The 22,700-nt window shown below is 41.3% G+C and overlaps 1 protein-coding gene across 3 annotated transcripts in view; it reads right to left on the bottom strand.

Moving 5' to 3' along the window:
• Positions 1 to 1,393: 1,393 nt before the first annotated feature.
• Positions 1,394 to 22,700, bottom strand: part of PPME1 (protein phosphatase methylesterase 1) — a 60,361-nt gene continuing 39,054 nt past the window's right edge. The window contains exons 7-15 of one of the 3 annotated variants that reach the window (XR_008685632.2): positions 22,525 to 22,615; positions 18,677 to 18,742; positions 13,364 to 13,487; positions 8,511 to 8,640; positions 7,597 to 7,641; positions 5,937 to 6,001; positions 5,156 to 5,223; positions 4,968 to 5,024; positions 1,394 to 3,828 (exon numbers count right to left, since the gene is read on the bottom strand). Coding sequence is in view for 2 of the 3 variants with exons in the window: in XM_055423661.2 (XP_055279636.1) it covers positions 3,810 to 3,828; positions 5,156 to 5,223; positions 5,937 to 6,001; positions 7,597 to 7,641; positions 8,511 to 8,640; positions 13,364 to 13,487; positions 18,677 to 18,742; positions 22,525 to 22,615 (608 nt within the window). In the remaining variant the exon portion in view is untranslated. Of the gene's footprint in view, positions 3,829 to 4,923; positions 5,025 to 5,155; positions 5,224 to 5,936; positions 6,002 to 7,596; positions 7,642 to 8,510; positions 8,641 to 13,363; positions 13,488 to 18,676; positions 18,743 to 22,524; positions 22,616 to 22,700 lie in introns of those variants that run through there. The other 2 variants (XM_055423661.2, XM_055423662.2) reach the window with 2 other exon arrangements.

The raw sequence follows: 22,700 nt of genomic DNA, 5'->3' as shown, positions 1-22,700 counted from the left end.
ACAACTCATATAGCTCAGTATCAAAATAACCCAATCCAAAAAAATGGGCAGAAAACTTAAATAGACCGTTCTCCAAAGAAGACATGCAGATGGGTCAATAGGCACATGAAAAGATGGTCAGCATCACTAACTAGTCAAGAAATACAGATCAAAACTACAGTGAAGTACCATTTCACACCAGTCAGAACGGCCATCATCAAAAAGTCCACAAATAATAAATGCTGGAAAGGGTGTGAAATGCTAGAGAAGGGAACCCTCCTCCACTGTTGGTAGGAATATAAACTGGTGCGGCTGCTATGGAAGACAGTCTGGAAGTTCCTTAAAAAACTAAAAATAGAGTTGCCATATGATCCAGCGATTCCACTCCTGAGCATGTATCTGGAGAAGGCGAAAACTCTTAATTTGAAAGATACAGGTACCCCAGTGTTCACTGAGCACTATTTACGGTAGCCGAGACATGGAAGCAACCTAAATGTCCATCAATAGATGAATGTATAAAGATTTGGTGTGTGTGTATATATATATGTGTGTGTGTGTATGTATACACAATGGAATACTGCTGCTGCTAAGTCGCTTCAGTCATGTGTGACCCCATAGACGGCAGCCCACCAGGCTCCCCCGTCCCTGGGATTCTCCAGGCAAGAATACTGGAGTGGGTTGCCATTTCCTTCTCCAAATGGAATACTACTTAGCCATAAAAAGAATGAAATAATGCCATCTCCAGCAACATGGATGTACAGTCCATGGGGTCGCATAGAGTCGGACACGACTGAGCGATGGAACGGAACGGAACAGCAGTGTATCTAATATAAAGTTAAGTGAATGTTTCTTAGTCTCCATCCATCAAGCCTGATCATCATCCTCTTGCCAGGTGTCTGTACCAAAATGACCTCTGCCCAGGATCCCCTATATTGTCCAGGAGGCAGTATAAAGAGGAAAAAAACCTAAGTTTGAATTCTGACACCACTTCTTCTGAGCTATATGAATTTGGACCTAATGCCTGCCTGTCAAATTACAACATCACCTACCTCATAGGGTTGCCATGAGGATTAAATAGTTGTGTGTAAAGTGAATTAGCTGCTCAACTTTGATGACTATTATGACTTAACCTGGTGAACAAAATTGGCTGTGTCCCTGAAAAGCACACATTTGACCATGCTGCCCCACTGTGGACAGAGTGCAAACAGCCCAGCAAAGAGACCTTGGTAGGCCCCTCCCTCCCCCAGAAGGGCTTGGTGGAAGCACACAGAACACACACAGGGGACTTTTCTTCTCTCCTAGGGAGCTCATGCTTTACTCAGATACATTTAGTGAACATCCAAACCAGAACTTCTCAGAATAATATGCTTGTTGGAATGTAGATCAGTAGTGATTCAATAGGTCTGTGGTGAGGACAAAATCTTGAACAAGCTTCCAGATGATACTTAATGCTGCTGACCACAGGCCACTCTGAGTAAAGAAGGTGTTAACTATAATATGGGAGTGACATGATAGGAACTATTTATTAGGTGCTTACCCTACGTCAGTTACTGAGAGAGTTAACCTATATTAACTTGTGTAATCCTCAAGATCCTATGGGGTAAATTACTGTTGACCTCTATTTTTCAGATGAGGAAACCAAAGCACAGAGAGAAAAGTACTTAGCTATCTTATACATCCAGTAAGGGATGGGCCTTAGGTTCTAATTTAGGCAGCCTAGCTCCAAAACCTGCTAAGAAGAGGACTCCAACAATGTGTAGAAAATAGCCAGGGGAGGGGCTGTGGCAAGGAGAGGCATAGGAGACATAGAACAGAGAATGGACAGAAGCTGTGAATATAAGCGAGGAAGCCATCTCTTGGCTGCCTTGTTTAGATCAGTGGAGAGATAGTGGAACCTATCACTACTGAGCTAGGAAATATGGGAGAAAGAACAAGTTTTAGGGGGAAGGTAAGTTCAACTTTAGGAATGGTCAGTGTGAGTGGCTTTTGGTCATCTGGACAAGTAGACAGACCTAAGTGTCTAGAGTTGAGGAGGTGCTTGAACCTGTAGACAAACGTTGGGCATTAGCAGGTGCGAAACTCTGAGAGCTTGAGGTCATGTGGACAGTGCACAGACTTTCCTGTTCTAGGCCAAAGTCAACACAGTACATAACTGGAAGAGATAGGATTGGAATCTAGTCTCCCTGGCTGCAGTGGAGGCTGGCTCTGTCCATTCTAGTGGGCATTCTGGCTCTGGGGAGCAGGCAGAGCATAAGATGTTGATGGGCTACACGAAACAAACAGGCTTTTCTGGAGCTCTATGATGACTAAATCCAGTGAACTGTCCCCAACCCCTAGATCAACAGAAATAAGGACAACTGCATAGAAAGACCAGATAAAGGTTGGGAGATATTTATTTTCTTTAAACAAGGTCATAAATAACAAAGAAACAAAGAAGGTCCCAGACTTCGGACCCTGAAGCAGGACAGGGATAGGAGGTTGTGGGGACAAAAGGTGGAGGGGGCTACGCATCACCTAAGACAGTCACAGAGAAGATGGGCTGCAGGAGACTGCCCCTCCCTACCCTTGGAAATGGCGTGCCTGGGCAGCAGGGAGGCTGAAGTGCTGTGATGAGGCAGCTGGAAGAAGGCAAATGTTGAGGATGCTGGACTGGTCTGTTTCTATGAAGGGTGACATGGAAACCACAAATGGCTAAGGTATGGAAAGCCACCCCAGTACTCTTGCCTGGAAAATCCCATGGATAGAGGAGCCTGGTAGGCTGCATTCCGTGGGGTCGCTAAGGGTCGGACACGACTGAGCGACTTCACTTTCACTTTTCACTTTCACACATTGGAGAAGGAAATGGCAACCCACTCCAGTGTTCTTGCCTGGAGAATCCCAGGGACGGGGGAGCCTGGTGGGCTTCCGTCTGTGGGGTCACACAGAGTCGGACGCGACTGAAGTGACTTAGCAGCAGTAGCAGCAGCAGCAAGCTGTGGGTCTAGAAAAGGCAAGCGGGCACTCTGCATACCTCCAGGGACCAACTATGAAAATGGTTAAATCTGATTCTTAAAAACAACTCCACGGGCCTTAGCCTGTGGCTATGTGCATGGGCTGTAGTCAACCTGGGTTGCTCTATGGCAGGTGAGGCCTCAAGAGGCTCCTGGAGCAGCCTGGCCTCAGCCCAGGGCAGGTGCCCAGACATGTGGGAGTGGGACGTGGGCCCTCCCCAGATGGGAGGCCATGTGCTTGGACTGGCTTAGCCTGATTTTCAGGCTAGTTTCTTGTGATGCTATCTACCACCCCTCCCTCTACCTAAGGATGAGATCCTAACCTCTCTGGGTCTTCCAAGCCTAGAAGAATAAGATGGGTATAAAAAGGTATCTGACTGGTGTTTTATTTAAAAGGAAAAAATAAAGACCATCTTGCACATGGTCCAGCTCACGAGGCAGGGCAGGACCATGGCAAGAACAATCCTGTACCTGGGGAAACATGGGGACCCAGGTACATTACCTAATGCCAGGAACAGGGGCCCAGGGTGGCAGTTCTGATGGAGGCTTCACCCAAGGCAAGGCAGGGAGGACAGGCAAGAGCTATCCTTGAACAGGGAAGGGAGAGGAGCTGGGGAGCCTTAGACTGGGGAGACCAATGTTGATCAAAGGCCCTGGAAAACAATGCTTTGGGCAGGAATACACGAAAGGGTTTGTACATCTGGGGATGCCCGTCTATAGGGAGCCGGTGTCACATGGTCGGGCGGGATGGTGAGGAGGAGACAGCGGCATCACAGTGGCCTCTGGTACGATGTATTTACAACAGAGCTCAATGTTGAGGGAGGAAAGGAGAGCAGGTCACTAACAGCCAGGAAACACACTGTGAAGAGTGGAAAGAGAATGGAAAACAAACGTGACTGTCAGTAGCTTACTCCGCTTACCCTGTCTCATCCAGGAAGCCCTCCCTAATGATCACCAAGGCCTTTGCAGATCTCTCCACCTCTTCTCAGCCCCATCCAGGGTTAGACACAGGGTGTGCGCTCAGTGTACGGCTGATCTGACCACAGCTCCAATTGGGCCAGGGCCCCCAGACACTGCTTACTGAGAGATACTAAGTTTTTATTGTTGATTCCTGGGATCCGTCAATGGTCAGCTGATTGAGGGGTGGTTTGACATTAGGGAATCACTGTGGCTCACTGTACCAGGCTCCTGTCATCATTTTCAATGCCCACCTTGCTCTGTCATCCACACCGCTTAGGCCCTAGCATTCAGAACTCCCTGATGCAGAAACTGTATATATTTCTTCAACATTTTTTCTTCAAACTTTCTGAGGGTGGGGAACAAGTTCCCTTGGACCATCATCAGAATCAGAAAAGAGACTTTCCAACTGGCAGGCATGACTCTTCATATGGCCTGTGGGGCTCTGTGAGGATGGGGCCTTCTGCAGCAAAGACTGGGAGCTCCTTGAGGTGGGACCAGGACCATGTGGTTTGGGTCACCATGCCTCTCTTCCTCCTCCACAAAGAAATCTACTATGTCTCCCAATCTGACAAAGAGTTTCCTAAGATGAGAGGCATCCTTTTTCCTCTAGACCAATGGTTCCCAAATGGGAATGATTTTGCCTCCCTTAAGACATTAGGTAAAATCTAGGAACATTTTTGCTGGTCACAACTATGTGTGTTGAGAGGGTGCTGCTGGTTCCTAGTATGTAAAGTCCAGGGACATTGTTCATCATGCTACAGTGCACACAACAGCCCCGCCACCACAAAGGACTACCTGCCTCAAATGTTAACAGTGCTGGGGCTGGAAGCCCTGCTCCAGATCTCTACATAGCCTCAAGGTCTGCCTCCCCTTCCTCGACAGCAGGGCAGGAGAAAGCATATAGATTTTTTCTAAGAGCCTGGAAATGGACAATTCCCAGCCCAGCCTCCACAGGAAGGGGCATCTCAAGAAAAAGTACACATCACAAAGGGGGTAGGGGACTAGGCACTGTTTAATGTCAGTTTAGCATCAACTCACTGGACCAGAGCACACGGAAAGAACCAACCACGGCTTTGCAGAAACACACGCTGGGCTCTGTGTTTAGGAGGAAGAAGAAAGGCATGGTGACCTAAACCAGGCAGGGGTAAGGCAGAGATATTTACAGCCTTGCAAATATCTCTTTGTTGGGGTACTGCTGGGCTCTTTAAATCTTTGTACTTCCTTACCACTGGAATCCACCGATAGGCTCTGCAAACCTGTGCCGAATCAGGAAAGTGGCAACAGCTTCAGCTACCTGAAAAAGGGAGAGAGATTCCAGGCCATGTTAAGGTAGCTACGGGGTTCAGCCTTGGAGGTCCTATGGGCTTCTGTTGGAAGTTAAGACATTATAGTGGACTCGCGGTCCTGCAGTTCTGAGGAGCCTGAAAGCAAAAGGACCTGGGTCCTGCAGAGATGGCTCCAGAAGTCAAGAGGAATGATGTGGAGCCTTAGTTATCCCCGTAGAGTTACAAAGCGCTTTTCCCTACAGGAGGAGCACATATTAATTCCTAACTGTGCGTGTGTTTTAGGGGACAGTGTCTACCACAGTCATTCCTCCTCCTGGCTTTTGGGGACAATGAAGAAGTAGAGCTTACAATTGTAACCATGGTCTGTTAGTCGCTCAATCGTGTCCAACTCTTTGCGACCCCAGAGAGGAGGCCCCTCTCTGTCCATGGGATTCTCCAAGCAAGAATACTGGAGTGGGTTGCTATTTCCTTCTCCATCTTAACCACAGGGCCCTGGGTAAAACAGCAGGGTGCCAGTAGCTCCTCAGCCCATACACAGAAAGGCAAGACCAAAAGCAGCTGCCCGGGAGAGGTCTGGGGGGCTGGTGGAATTGCATGTGTGTAGGCCCCACAGCAGCTGCTGCAAGCAACACAGGCTGACTCGGAGGCTTACGCTGTCTTCTGTGAGATCCACGGTTACTCTCCCAGTTGCCCTTTTACAGGCATCCAGCACCAGACTCACCTTGTCTGGAGCATCCTCATGGACTGCGTGGCCACACTGGGGGAGGACCTGCATCTGGAACTTCCCTGGGGAAGATATAAACCAAAGCCACCTCAAGGACTAAAATGGTCCTCTCCTTACCATCTCTGCAGCCTCACAGGTCACGTTAGCAGGCCGGGATCTCCCCATCACCCCACCCCAACAGTCTAGACCCAATTAACAAGCCTGTGAGGAAGATGGTAATACTTGACATTGTAACCTTGAGCAAATAATTTCCCTTCACTTCTTCCTTCTGCACTTACTTAATATGCATTTACTTTGAGCCAGACACATAAAAAGAAACAGTTCCTGTTTACACTATAGTCTAGTGGGAGAGCAAAACATAAAACTCAGATTTTAATGCAGCATGTAGTTCCTAAGTTAACACTAAGCACACGGAACTGGAAAAACACAGGAATTGGGTCTTTGCAATAAAACAGGGATCCAGGAAGGCTTCCCACACAGAAAAAGTAACTTACACATAGAAATGGAGAATGAAATGGTATTTGCTCCTGAGAAGAAAAACTTTGGAATGGTGCTCATGAGAGTTAACAATGAGGCTGGAGATGTAAGTGGGGGCCTTATCATTAGGGATTTGTAAATTAAAGATTTTGAGATTTATTATTACAATAATAAGTTACCATCTGAATGCTTAACTATGTTCCAGATGGTACTAAACACTTTTTTACATTGTCCTGTATAACACTGTAAGCTCAAACAAATGTGATCATTTTATTAAGAGTGGACAGAGATGACTGATAAAGCAAGATCTCTAAGGAGACCAAAGAATATGGAACCCATCCCTGGTCATCAAGGCCATGAGACATCCAAGCAGAGATATCCAGCAGGTTTGATACATGGTCCAGGTCTGGACCTCAGGAGAGAGGTATGAGTCAGAGGTTTAGCTTTGTGAGTTATCAGGGTGTAAATGGGAACCATGAAATTGCACAGGGAGAGTAAGTAGAAAAGAAGGAAAGTCAAGAACACAATCTGCTTAGCCTGAAACCTTGGCCCTGGAGTTGGCACCTTTTTTCCTATAACCCAAAGTTGCCAGTGCCTATTGACTTCACCTTCACCAAGCCTTTCATCTGCATGAAAGCCAAGAGCTTCGATGAAATTGGTTCCACTGCCTCCAGTCATCTGGCCCACACACCTGAACCTGAGCACATGTCACTTCCCTACTCATTACACCTCACAATCCCCTGAGGCTGCCATCAATTTTCTCATTCTACAGATTGAGACAAATAAAGCTAAGGCAGGTCAAGTAACTTGCCCAGGGTGAAAAAAAATTAGTAGGAAAGAAGTAGTACTCAAAAACAGTTCTCCCAACCGCAGAGTCCTTGCTTTTACCACCTCATCATGTTGTCTTCTAAACAGAACTTGTATCTTTTTGTATTTGGGGTATCTTGGACCTTTCCGTTTCCTAAGAATTTTTACAATAATAAAAATACTGACCAGTATTCAGAGTATCTCCTCTCATAATATATCTGCACACAGTACTTTATAATGCCCCTTTCAAAGATACTGCATCACTTAATTCTTACAACTCTGAGGTCTATGCCCATTTTTAGAAAATTTCTACATGACTTTGCCCATTTCTCTGCCCTCAGGGGACTAGGAATGTAATTTCTTCAAAACTTACCTTGCATTTGGCCAATAGTCAGATCTTTATCCAATCTATCAACACCTAGAATAAAATAAGAGAATCCACAAGTAGCTTACTTGAAAAGGCTGTATGAAATAGGTTTTGCTGTTATGAAGTAAAAATTGTTACAAAGTGGTAAACATAATGACATTCTCAATTTATGTTAATGGCAGTCCTAACTTTCTGAGTGTATAGTCTCATCAAATGAAGCTTTCGAGGCTGATGTTCCCCATAATCACTTTGCTTATTTAAGCTGCTTTCTGAAAACAGATTTTACTTTTTAAATTTCCTTTTTACTCAGAATATCCTTATACCACTCAAGGAGAAGGACTTGGGTTTGACCAGGTACAGAGACCAGGCCAGAATTAGGTCATCCCTGGTGGATGCTCGTGCTTAGTTAGTTATGGATGTGTCAAAGGAAGGAGAAAGGGCAGAAATGAGTAAGGATGGTATTTCACTTTGGAAGTCGCTACCCATATGGTAAACGCTTTTAACAAAGACATAACTGTGATGACAATATACATACGCTGCTAGGGACTGAATTGTGTCCCCAGTCCCAAAATTTATATGATGAAACCCTAATTCACAATGGGACCACATTTGGAGATATGAAGGTAATTAAGATTAAATGAGGAAGTAATTAAGGTTAAACGTGGTCACAAAGGTAGGGCCCTCGTAAGATAAGATTAGTGTCCTTATAAGAATAAACACCACAGAGCCTGCTCTCGCACTCTCTGCCACGTAAGAACACAGTGAGAAGGTGGTGGTTTGCAAGCCAGTAAGAAAGCTCTCAGCAGAACTTGACAGGCTGGAACCGTTATTTCAGACTTATAGCTTCCAGAATTGTTTAAGCCACCCAGTATTTTGTTATGGCATCCCAGGCTGACTAAAACATACACATGCACACTTACCAGCCAGGAGCAGCAATTTAGGAATAGGACAGCTAAGAAAGAGATTGGATAAGCCTCGGAACCAGCCATCCCAGTATTTTTCTGTTTTTGCCAGTTCAATTCTCCAAGTGTATGGATGGTCTTTCTTGGTCTGGAGGAGTAAGAGCAAGTTGTGAGTCTCTGAGGGAAACCCCAGGAGGAACAGTTTAAAAACTAGGTCCTTGGGAAAGGGAAAGAAACTAGCACATATTAAGGGCTTACCATGTCCCAGACATTTTAATATACATTTAATCCTTATAACAGCCTTGTGACATAAGTTATTGTACTTGCATGTTTAGATGATTAGAAGTATACTTTTTACTTTTATTAGTTTCAGTGAACCTAGGAAACTTTCTTAAGATCACAAAGCTAGTAAACTGGTACAGCCAAGATTGAGCTTCTTATACTCAACTGGCAAAAATAACACATTATCAAAAGAATAACTACAAAAAATACACTGCAGTATGGAAAAATGCTTATGACATAACATCAAGTGAAAGAAGCAGAATACAACATGTCATCTAAGTTAGGATTACTACTGGAAAAATATGGTATGCTTTGAGAAAGAACTAGAAGGGAAAACTAAAAATACGTTGATAAAATATTTTTTCTTATATTTTTTATATGACAGTGATACAATGTAAACATGTATATTAGTGTGTAATCGTGCTCAGTCATGTCCAACTCTTTGCAACCTCATGGACTGTAGCCCACCAGGCTTCTCTGTCCATGGAATTCTCCAGGCAAGAATACTACAGTGGGTTGCCGTTTCCTTCTCCATATGTATGTTTATATAAACAGTAATTTATATATAATTTAAATAGTAATTTTAAAAAGGAAATGACCAAATATAACAAAATCTGTTAAATCTCAATATAAAGTAGATGGCACAGAGTATGTGCTCATCAAATACAAGCTGAATAAAATGTTCTCCACTTTTTTGCATCATGAAAATTTTGAAATATTGTAACTGAAATAAGTAACTGGAATACCACATCAACCACAATATGAAAACCTAGAAGTGAACATGAGACAGCATATATTGTGTCAAAGATCACCAGATGGTTAAGATGTTCATGGTACCCAAAGTGATTTGTAGATTTAACAATATCACTTTCAAAATCCCAATGGCATTGTTTGCAAAAATAGAAAAATTTATCCTAAAATTCATATGGAATATTAATACTTATTAATTTATCCATAAAATTCATATGGCTATTAAGGGATCCCAAACACCAAAACAATTTTAATAAAGATGAACAAAACTGGAGGATTCATACTCTATTTCAAAATATATTACAAAGTTACAGTAATCAAAACAGCACAGTACTGATATAAAGTCAGACAAATAGAGCAATGGAATAAGCTCATTTGGATCACAATAAACTGGAAAATTCTGAAAGAGATGGGAATACCAGACCACTTGACCTGCCTCTTGAGAAACCTGTATGCAGGTCAGGAAGCAACAGTTAGAACCGGACATGGAACAACAGATTGGTTCCAAATAGGAAAAGGAGTAGGTCAAGGTTGTATATTGTCACCCTGCTTATTTAACTTACCTGCAGAGTACATCATGAGGAACACTGGGCTGGAAGAAGCACAAGCTGGAATCAAGATTGCCGGGAGAAATATCAATAACCTCAGATATGCAGATGACACCACCCTTATGGCAGAAAGTGAAGAGGAACTAAAAAGCCTCTTGATGAAAGTGAAAGAGGAGAGCGAAAAGGTTGGCTTGAAGCTCAACATTCAGAAAACAAAGGTCATGGCATCTGGTCCCATCACTTCATGGTAAATAGATGGGGAAACAGTGGAAACAGTGTCAAGACTTTATTTTTTGGGCTCCAAAATCACTGTGGTCATGTATGGATCTGAGAGTTGGGCTATGAAGAAAGCTGATCGCCGAAGAATTGATGCTTTTGAACTGTGGTGCTGGAGAAGACTCTTGAGAGTCCCTTGGACTGCACGGAGATCCAACCAGTCCATTCTAAAGGAATAAGCTCAAGAACCCAGAAATAAACCTCACATATATGGTTGAGTGATCTTTGATAAGGATGCTGAGACCATTCAATGGGGAAATGACAGTTTTTTCAAAAAACAGTGCTGGGGAAACTGAACAGGCACATGCAAAAGAATGAAGTTGGACAATATATAAAAATGAACTCAAATGGATTAAAACCTAAATATAATAAGAACCTACAATTATAAAATAAAGTTGTAGGTTCTTATAAACTCTTCAATAAAGCAGTTTTAAAATAGAGATTTATGCATAAAGAAATATCTCTTGGACAACTGAAGCTTATTCAAGAACCAAAATAATGTTTTCCCTTTTTTCCCTGTATTTTAACCATTATATATTAGAGTCCCCTCATCCCCAATAAAAATGTATAGCTTGTTTTCTTTTACAGAACAGAATGGATGCAACTGACCTCTTACGTATGCCTCAGGGCCATTTCAAACACAACTTTTTATACTGTGCTAAATAGACACACCCCTAAGAAGTTGTGCCTGGTTTTCAGTGCTGCTGTTGCTACATTTAATTGGCATTACTAACATTATCTCCATCATTTTTATTTATTTTTCCTTTATTGCAGTATCACTGACATACAACATTTTGAAGGTGTACAACATGTTGATTTGACACATGTATACACTGCAGTGATTACCACCATAGAGTGGTAACCACCTCTATCATGTCACATAATTATCGTTTATCTGTGGTGAAACAATTAAGATCTAGTCGCTTAGCAACTTTGAAGTTTATAATACAGTATTGTTGCCTATAATTACTACGCTGTGCATTAGATTTCCAGGACTTATCCACTAGCTGCAAGAAGTTGTGACTATTGGGGTTTCTCTGTGTCCTTCCTCAGGTGGAGACTGTCTAGCTAAGTTCCTCACTGATTGATGTGCCTCAGTTTGTCCTCCTAACAGAACTGCTTGAGTTCATAAAACCCCACAGATTAGGGCCTATAAAAATGATAGGAAAAAAATGAGTTGGAATTAAAAATCAGAGGATCTGGATGTGTTTTAGCACTAACATTTACACATGACCATAAGCAAGTATCTGCATCTGAATCGCAAAACTGTTAATATTTACAATGCAGAGCCAAAATGAGAACTAGAGATGTTAATGTGAATCATTCAGTATAGATCCTAGCACACAAAAGGGAAAAAGTAACTGACAATGTGTATCAGAGTCTCAAATCTACTAAACACTATCTGATTACCTTGGACAAGTCTTCATCTCTTGAGTCTCAGTTTCTACACTGTTAACATGTGAGAAAAGATCTCTCCTCACCTCACAGACTGTGGGAGAACAAACTGATCATGCAATACTCATAATTTTGTGAACTCCAAAAAGATACAAAGTATTATCTTAAGGATGACAAGAAGAGCTTTACTAAATTAAAAATACTGTTTTAAAAAATGTACTCTCCTTGCTGACACTAGCATCTCCAAATGGAAAGGAATATGTGGTATACTGAGTCCATTCCCTGTCATTAGTAAGATATTCATAACCCATCCCTGAAAGTCTGTGGCTCACACTCACTAAACATCTCTAAGAAGCACCCCTTCCCACTACCATCCTCAAATCAGTTGCTCAGCAAGTTGTCACAGAACACTTACTATGCACACAACCTTAAGCTCTGTGTTGAGGGAAATTCACACATAACATCAGTTCTTCCCTTCCAAATATATAGGTTATTTTTTTTTGGGAGACAATGCTTGTTATTAGAGGACACTGAACCTGTATTATAGGGATGACTATTAGAAAACCATATATTATGAGTGTGGCTTAAGAAAATTAGTTCTATGACTCAGTCACAACTTCAGAAAAGAAAGTGCTAAGTTGTGTCCTACAGACTCTCAGTGCTGTACTGCAGAGGGACTAATATAAACTGAGGTCAGAAAGCTTCCCAAGGAGATACACCCTGAAAGACGGGTAGGATCTGATCGGTTTTGTGTAGACTGGTGGTAGGAAATGGGATTTGCTCATGAGATAAACCACAGGAACAGAAGTAGAGGTGAGAAGGGCCTGATGAGAGAGCAGTTCTCCTTGAGGGTAGGGTAATACTGTGAGTTTTATGTTCCAATTTGTCAGAGTTATCAAGAAGTGCTTTATGCTTTCAGCCAGAACCACCATCTTCCAGTAATTTGCCAAAATGACCAACACAAAGAGAAAGAGGGGGGGCAACTGCTACATGTTCTCTAGGCCTTTTAGAAAACATGGAGTTGTTCCTTTGGCCACATACACGCAAATCTACAAGAAGGGTGATATTGTAGATATCAAGGGAATAGGTACTGTTCAAAAAGGAATGCCCCACAACTGTTACCTGAGCAAAACCGGGAGGGTCTACAGTGTTATCCAGCATGCTGTTGTCATCATTGTAAACAAACAAGGGCAAGATTCTTGCCAAGAGAATTAATGTGCGTATGGAGCGTATTAGGCACTCTAAGAGCCAATAGCTTCCTGAAATGTGTGAAGGAAATAATCAGAAAAAGAAGGAAGTCAAAGAGAAAGGGACTTGGGTTCAGCTGAAGCACCAGCCTGCTCCACCCAGAGAAGCACACTTCATGAAGACCAATGGAAAGGAGCGTGAACTCCTGGAGCCCATTCCCTATGAATTCATGGCATTTTGGGTGTAAAAATAAAGACCTGGATTGTAAAAAGAAAAAGAAGTGCTTTATATCTTATAGTTAATCTAAGTATCTATTATGATAGTATCTTTGTCCCTTAAAATATCTAATGATGGACAAAAAGAACAATGTCACCTTCCTTTCCCCACCATACACACTATCCCATCCTTCTAAGAATACTGACTTTCTCTTACCTCCATGTCATCTTCCTTTTTCCTCTTGTTGACTGACTCACTTCCTTCTTCTTCTTCTTCTTCTTCCTCTATGATTCCTTCCACTATAGACTTTGAGCTTTCTGGACTTGTAATTCCTTCACACCTAGGTATTTAAAAAGAAAAAGTGCTACCACACACCTCTCTTCTACACACAAATTACCTTAGAAAAGCTGATATTTATGGCTTTTTATAATCAAATACTAGTTAAAACTTAACAATGCTCCGGGAGGAAGGTGTGAAAAATGTGCATTTAAAAGTGTATAAAAGTAGACCTGCGCTGTGGAAGGTCATGGCCAACATTTGACTATACTCCAAGGACTGGTTTCTGGTTCTTGCACTGATGCATGTTTTGTCACTCAGTCATGTCCAACTCTTTGTGACCCCAAGGACTGTGACCTGCCAATCTATGATCCACAATCCATGGTCCATGGGGTTCTCCAAGCAAGAACACTGGAGTGGGTTGCCATTTCCTTCTCCAGGGGATCTTCCCCACCCAGGTCTCCTGCATTGCAGGTAGATGCTTTACCGTCTGAACTACTCCTGACCCACAGAAAGTAGTAACCATTTCCTGAGACATAGTGACAAGAGTTTTATTGGCATTATCTTAAATAATCCTCATAGAAATCCCTTAAAATAGCTCTGAAGAGTTAAAAAATTGTCCAGGATCACTTAGCTCATGAGTAGATGAGGCTGGGAGGCAGATCCAGGCCCAATTAACTCTAAAGCATGGTGCTTTTCTACTGTACCCTACTACTACTACTAGTACAACAAGGCTGAAACAAATTGGTAAAAGGTCCCCACTTTTAATTAGCTGACAGAAAATGGCAATTACAATAACCAGGACCGCAACCTAGATGTCCATCTGCAGACAAATGGATAAGAAAGCTTTGGTACATATACATATACACAATGGAGTATTCAGTCCAGTTCAGTTTAGTCGCTCAGTCGTGTCCGACTCTCCGCGACCCCATGAATCATAGCACGCCAGGCCTCCCTGTCCATCACCACCAACTCCTGGAGTTCACTCAAACTCATGTCCATCGAGTCAGTGATGCCATCCAGCCATCTCATTCTCTGTCGTCCCCTTCTCCTCCCGCCCCCAACCTTTCCCAGCATCAGAGTCTTTTCCAGTGAGTCAACTCGTCGCATGAGGTGGACAAAGTATTGGAGTTTCAGCTTTAGCATAAGTCCTTCCAATGAACACCCAGGATCGATCTCCTTTAGAATGGACTGGTTGGATCTCCTTGCAGTACAAGGGACTCTCAAGAGTCTTCTCCAACACCACAGTTCAAAAGCATCAATTCTTCGGCGATCAGCTTTCTTCACAGTCCAACTCTCACATCCATACATGACCACGGGAAAAACCATAGTCTTGACTAGACGGACCTTTGTTGGCAAAGTAATGTCTCTGCTTTTTAATATACTATCAAGGTTGGTCATAACTTTCCTTCCATTACTCAGCCATTAAAAAGAATGCATTTGAATCAGTTCTAATGAGGTGGATGAAACTAGAACCTATTATACAGAGTAAAGTAAGCCAGAAATAAAAACACCAATACAGTATACTAACGCATATATATGGAATTTAGAAAGATGCAAATCATAACCCTGTATACGAGACTGCAAAAGAGATACAGATGTATAGAACAGTCTTTGGGACTCTGTGGGAGAGGGTGAGGGTGGGATGATTTGGGAGAATGGCATTGAAACATGCATATTATCATATGTGAAAGAAATCGCCAGTTCAGGGTCGATGCATGTTACAGGATGCTCGGGGCTGGTGTGCAGGGATGACCCAGAGGGAGGATAAGGGGAGGAGGGAGGTGGGAGGGGGGTTCAGGAAGGGGAACTCATGTACACCCGCGGTGGATTCATGTCAATGTATGGCAAAACCAACCAATATAATATTGTAAAATAATTAGCCTCCAATTAAAAAGAAAAAAAAAAACCAGGGCCAGATAAACCTTAGAGATTAAGTGCATCTGATCCAAACAATTATTGTTGTTTTTCATCTAAAAATAATATCTCTTTATTTTATATAATTAGGTAGAAAAATTATCACAGCAACAACTGGTACCATAATTTCTTTTAAAGAGAACTCCTTGAACAAAAATACACTGACAGGTGTTAAAAGTAAAACCTCAAGAGTCTAGGTAGCAGCTAGGGCCAAGGTCTGTTCTTCATGATAATTTGTCATTTTGCCCTTGAAAAAGGAGAGAGGAGGGAGATGAGGAGAGAGAATAAGCAAAATAAAGAGAGACTGGGACAAATTGAAGGGTCAGTCAAACTTTGGTTGTAGATTTTTTAAGAATGATAACTTCTGTCTTCCCTACCAAACCTTCAGTAATGTGTATGTTCACAAGTGTTTTGTTAAGTGGGGGTTTTCTTAGGAACTTGAGGTGTCAAGTTTCACAATTAGGTCAAAGTATTAATGAAACGATATGTGCTTTGGGCTTCCACAGCAGTAAATTGGGAGGTTCAAGGGAATTATACCTAGATCGAGAAGGGCAGGAAGGTTCCAGTGGGCATCTAAGTGACAACTAAAACACAGACTCCTACATACATAGTTTTACATATTTAGAGAAAACATCACTTGAAGTAAAAATGTAAAGATAACTGAACTACCTGAATACAAGCCATGTCCATTCTAAAGGAGATCAATCCTGGATGTTCATTGGAGGGACTGATGCTAAAGCTGAAACTCCAATACTTTGGCCACCTCATGAGACGAGTTGACTCACTGGAAAAGACTCTGATGCTGGGAAAGGTTGGGGGCGGGAGGAGAAGGGGACGACGGAGAATGAGATGGCTGGATGGCATCACCGACTCTGTGGACATGAGTTTGAGTGAACTCCGGGAGTTGGTGATGGACAGGGAGGCCTGGCGTGCTGTGATTCATGGGGTCGCGGAGAGTCGGACACGACTGAGCGACTGAACTGAACTGAACTGAACTGAACTCTTCACTAATTAAACAAATCAGATCTCAAAATATTCAAGCATTGAAAAGTGAGCACTCACAGCTTATTTAAAGCCTCTGCATTGTGCTTGCCAGATATTACTACTCAAACTGCTTTTTTGGATATAAAATCCATCATGTAGGCCTTAAAGTCAAATACATAGGAGTTTGAGTTCTAAGAATATGAGTTCTATCATTCATTAGCTATGTGATCCTGGGAAAGTCACTTTACCTTTCTGAACTTCCATTTCCTCCCATATAAAACAACAGTTACCTTGAAGAGGTATTGTAGGGATTAAATGAGATAGTGCAAATGAATGAATGAAATGAATGAATGAATCCAGGGAGTTATCATCAATGGCTACTAATATTAAAAAAGAAAAAGACAACCAGACATTATGTGCTTCCTGATAGCAGTACACAACACCTATTGCTGTTGCTGTTTAGTTGCTTAGTTTTACCTGACTCTACTGGGACCCCATGGACTGTAGCCCACCAGGCTCCTCTGTCCATGGTATTTCCCAGGCAAGAATACTGGAGCGGGTTGCCATTTCCTTCTCCAGGGGATCTTCCCAGTCCAGGGATTGAACCCAAGTCTCTGGCACACATCTGCGTTGCAGGCGGATTCTTTGCGAACAAATAAAAAACCAAAATAACAACAAACAAACCTGAATTTGATCAAACCTCTGACCTAACTAACAATTTACAGAAAATACAAGGAATAAAGGAACATGTTAAATTACACCTTGAGGAAATCAATCAGCAAATCCAGATTGTGGGAGATTTTACAGAGCAAACAACCAGGTTTCTTCAACAAATAAATTGCCAGGGGGGAAAAAAAGAGACACAGAAAGGTAGCCTATAGATTAAGATACTTAAGAGATTTATCAATCAATTGCTATGTATAAATTCCTATTATAGTACTGGTTTGAACTAAAAAAAAAAATTAAGACAATCAGATAAGTAGATACTAAAGACATTTGATGATATTAAGGAACTGTTAATTTTTTAGGTGTGACACTGGTCTTATGACTGTGCTTAAAGTGTCCTTACCTTTTAGAGCATACTAAAATTTTGGAAAGGAAATGACATCTGAAATTTTTTTCAAAATATTTTATCCTTAGGGGAAATAAATAGGGGCACAGATGAAACATGAGTTCATAACTGTTGAAGATGGGTAATGGGTACATTGGGATCATTCTATTCTATTTGTGTATGTCTGAGAGTTTTCCATTATACAAGGTTTTAAAATTACATAGTATATATAAAATGCCTTGCACAATGCCTGGCAAAGAGCAGGCATTTAATAATGCGATTATCATTTTCATCCACTCGTACTCCCTGTCTGTCCTGGTGGGCAACCTTTTCCCAATTCACCTGAAGGTTATTTTGTGACTACACAGCAATACCCAGGACTCATGTAACCCTATCTAGGAGGATCAACTGGGCTAAATAATCTTTTGAAGTCAAGTGTTAGCTACTCAGTCATGCCAAACTCTTTGTGATCCCATGAACTATAGCCCGCTCAGCTCTTCTCTGTCCATGGAATTCTCCAGGCAAGAATACTAGCGTGGGTTGTCATTTCTTTCTCCAGGGGATCCCCCCAACCCAGGGATCAAACCCAGGTCTCCCACACTGCAGGCAGATTCTTTACCATCTGAGCCACCAGGGAAGTTAAATAATAAATAATCTTAGCTCAACCTTAAAATCTGACTTTCACTCAGGCTGTGCCAAAGCTTTTTATAACATGATTTCCTCACAACCAGGTTTGGCTTAGAAGGAGACTGTTACCAGAATGAAATCATGGCTGCCAGCACCAGAGTGAACGCTTAATGTCCTTTCTCTGGTATTCCTTATCTTTCAACACCCATATTTGTGCTAATAAGGTAATCCATTATTATACAGAACAGGGGTCCCCAATCTCCAGGATCTAATGCCTGATGATCTGAGGTGGAGCTGACATAATAATAATAGAAATAAAGTACACAATAAGTGTAATGTGCTTGAATAATCCCCAAACCATCCCCCCCCCCCGCCCCCCAGTCCATAGAAAAATTGTCTTCCATGAAACCAGTCCATGGTGCCAAAAAGGTTGGAGACCACTGATATAGAAGACATTATTTGGCTTTGGGATTTCTGCAAAAAAAAAAAAAAAAAAAGAAGAGAAAAATCTATATAACTGGCCAAACTGAGTTCTCTTATAAAAATTATCTAAAATAATGAAGGTATTCATTATTCATGGTAGAATAGATGTATGACCAAAAAAGCAATCTATAATTCCTCATTATGTTTCATTCAGCCTCTAACCAGTGCAAGGGGGAAAAAATAAAACCTACTGTTTGACTTGGCCAACCATTGAGACACGGGCAGACTCCAGATTTCGAATCTGGCCACTCTTCACACTAGAAAGTGAGACAGGAGAGAGAAGGTTATTCATCTTTATCTTATCAGCAGGGTCAAATCAATAATTTTGCAATTCTGTGGGAGCTACTAAAAAGGTGTGGTTATCAATGTAGCTTACTATGGAGATTACCACTACTTCCCATTTCGTTATCATGGTGATAAGCCAAGCAGTAAAAATTAAGGCACTGAAATCACTTATTTCCTGGCAATATTTACCAAGAGGTAGATACCATATCCCATGCCTGAGCTCAAGAAGCACATAATTTAGTGGGGAGAAAGAAATGAAACAAATAATTTTAATAGAGTACGGTTCAAAGGAACCTCATTTATTCTGAATGAAGTCAGAGAAAACTTCCCAAAGTCTTGCCTAAACTGAGGACTGAGGATAAGTGGAAGATAAAAGAGGGTGGTCAGAGCAAAACAGGCAGAAGGCACACTGTGAACGAAGGTACTGTGATGTGAAAAAATCAGTAGGACGATGACCTTAGAGGGAAGAGAGCAAGGAGGAACAGAGGAGAGTAACAGGAGTGTGACAGAACAGGACAGGCAGGGCTCAGCTCCTGGAGGGTCTTACATGCCATGATATAGAGAATGAGGAGCTCAGGCTCTATAAATAGAATGGTCTTCTTGGAGTTGACTAAGGGCCAAGAAAATGACTGCCGGTCCCAGGGGACCTGAAAACACTGCCTGAAGCAAGTCACCAGAACACATTTCTTTAAATCTCATTTCTTAGCTTAAAAAAAAAAAAAAATCACATAAAATTTTATACTGTAACCCCCTTTAGATAATAACGTTGTTTCTTATTTTAATGATAAAAAGAAGCAATCAGAATTACTATTTCATTTTTCTACCACCAACTGAATCTACAAATCCACCCGTATTATAATCATATACTCTACCTTGAAGAGTACTGAATATATGAAGTTATCTCTGTTCCTATTCAAGCCCAACGTTGGGCACTGGTTCAATCCTCTTTTGTTCATGAAAATCTTGTTCCTTTACTTATCCTGTCTCTTATTTGTGTCCTTTTTTTCTCTAGTAGATATTACATAAAACAGCTAGTGGATATTATAAAACATCCTTTAAAAGCATCTTCAACCCCAGATTCATTTCTACATACTACCTTACTTCTCTGCTCTTCTGTCTCAAAAAAGTCATCTTACTTGCTTTCTCCACCTTGTCACCTCACATCCTTTCCTCAACCAACATCCCCAACATATCTCCTAGTTACTTTTGGAGACTTCCTTTGTCAAGGTCACCTTCATCGGGCCAATCCTAATGGTCATTTCTTAGTCTTGACCTCACTTGATCTCTCAGCAGCATTTGACAAAGATCATTTCTTCTTCCAAGAGAGTGCTAACACTCTCTTGCTTTCCTTCTGTCTCACCAACTGTGCCTTTTCAGTTTATTTTGATGGATATTGCTTTCCTTCCCAAGCTCTAAATACTGTGGTATATCCCAAAGCTCAGTACTTGGATCTTTTTTCTATCAACTAAACGATTGCATTCAATCTTTTCTCTTTTTTTTTTTGCATATTCAAAGAGAATATTTTTATTTGACCATGTGAATAAAAGTCCTGATTCCTGCCCCTTGCCTGCCCTCAAATCTGCTGCCCTTTGTCTCTATCATTCATCAGTTGTTGGGTTAAAAACCTAGTAGTCATCCTTGAATGCAGCATCGCCCCTCAAATGCTCTCCCAACACACAATCCATAAGGCAATTCTGTCAGCTCTACCTTCAAAATACATTCCAAATATGACCATATAACCTCCTCTGTTGCCATCAATCTATGCTGACCAGCATTACTCTCTTCTACAATTGTTTCCTAACCAATTTCTCACTTTTGTTATCACCCTTCCTCCTCAACTGCTTCCCCTATTCTGCTTTCCTCAGAGCATCTAGGTGGTAGAACCAAGATCCATATCTATTTCTGACTTCAAAGCCCAGGCTTTTAGAGACTACACCCTACTGCCTCTTATTTGCATGACCAAGAAAACAAAAGCAGAAATTCACTTTGCTTTAAATCTTTACTGGATTAAATAGGTTGGTCTCGTATTTCAACATCTTGTCCCCACCTCAAATCTGGAATAACCAAAATGGCCATGAGTCATAAACTATTCAGATATCCCTCAGACACAAAATAAAATTACCAAAAAGCTGGTAGTATTCTTTCTGATTCTTATGCTCAAAAGATATCTAAAAATCAGTGGCTCTCACAGAAACCAGAACATTTTAGCATTCAACAAACAGAATGCTTATTCTATCCCACACCTGACGCTAGAATCAAGACTCTATCTCCCCTTAAGAGAAGGTGCACCATGACCCTCAGACTGGTTTGGGTACTTGTCTTCTGTGCCTCCTTCGTTGTGCTGTGTTTATAAAATTACTTGTATGTATTCCAGTTTTTTGATGAAAGGAACTAAGCCTAATTCATCCCCAGTTCTTGGATCAATTATAATACTGATACATCTTAGGTACCTTAAAAAAAAGTGTTAACTGAATAAATTTTAAAAGTTATATGTGATCATTTTTTCACTGGTTGTTACTGGGGAGGCAGGCAGGATGCCCAAGGTACATGTTGAGCTAGTAGCAGTTGCATTCTTAGTGTGGCTGCTTAAGCGATCTGTGATACTTCCAAGAGAGCATCTTACATCATGGTAGTAAACAGGGGAGGCAAAAGCAACCATATCAAACACAAACATCATTCTGACAAGCCATATTTGGCATGAGATCCTCTGTCCTAGGAGGAATCCCTAAGATACATTTGCCAGGTTCTTAATTCTCACTTGATATCTCTGACTCAGTAAATAGATACATTCTGCCTGCTAAAGTCACCTGCAGTATGGTATATGTTATATGAAAGTACAAAAGAAATAAGAGAATAGCTTCCGATCTTACTATGCAGGAAGAGAATTAAGACAGAAATAAAAATTAACAATATAAGCATATCCCTTAAGAAGGATTAGAAGACTTAAGGGGTTAACAGTACAATGTAATATAGACTTGAAGGTTTTTAGCAATTTTGCTGAGGGAATGACCGGGGTGGTTTGGAGGAGTTATGGGAAGTGTTCTGGAGAGGGGACTAGAAATGGATTTTGAGGAACAGGTAAGAAGAAAGGATACTGAAGACGTTTTATCCCAAAACTGATCTCTGTAGGGGAGGGACAGTGTTTTACTCATCTTTGATTCATTACCCTTTAGCACAAAGTGTTCAATAAATATGTGTTTAATAAATGGTCAAATAATTTATTGAATTAGTGAATAAATTAATGACTGAACAACCTTTACTTAAGTGGAAGCCATAGCCAATTCTGTCAGTAATTTCTATGAAAACTATTTAGCAAAGGGTTTTTATTTAGGCCAAATGCAAATAAAAACCGAGAAGGGAACCTACACCCATCTGTTTCTCCACCTTCTCTGGAACAGAGAAAGTGAATCCAGAATCATGGCACATCAGAGGTGGAAAAGGCCTTACAGTCTCATTTAGTCCAAAATCTCACCTTAGAGATGGGAACAGCTAGACAGCAGATAATCCATAATTGTTAAGATTCTAGGAGGTACTATAGTATATTAGAAAAAGGATGGGTTTTAGACATCCGAGCCAAGTCCAAAACATTTATTTTTTAAAACTGCTCTTTATATAAATGTTTCCATACATGATATTACAACAAAGCTAAGGCTTGGAAACTGAACCATTCCCTTCAACTTAGTGCTTGAGCTGATGAAAAAGAAAAGCTAAAACCTAACATTTAAAATATAGACAATATAAATTTGTGGGTTACCTCCATTCAATGGCATTCTCCAGAGACTTGAAGGTTTTAGGACGACCACGTAAGAAATTCTGCATGCTGTTAAGTGCATCCATGGCTGTACCTAGATGTTAAACAAAAAATTTTAACCATGATACTTAACATATTCTGAGTCAACATAACTTAAAGAGTCAACTATATACTATGTA

This window comes from Moschus berezovskii, chromosome 14 (assembly GCF_049115385.1).
Source record: "Moschus berezovskii isolate FMDL1 chromosome 14, NW_MosBer_1.0, whole genome shotgun sequence".
NCBI lineage: Eukaryota > Metazoa > Chordata > Mammalia > Artiodactyla > Moschidae > Moschus > Moschus berezovskii.
Note: the sequence above shows the minus strand (reverse complement) of the source record. Positions and strands in the feature narration are given on the sequence as shown.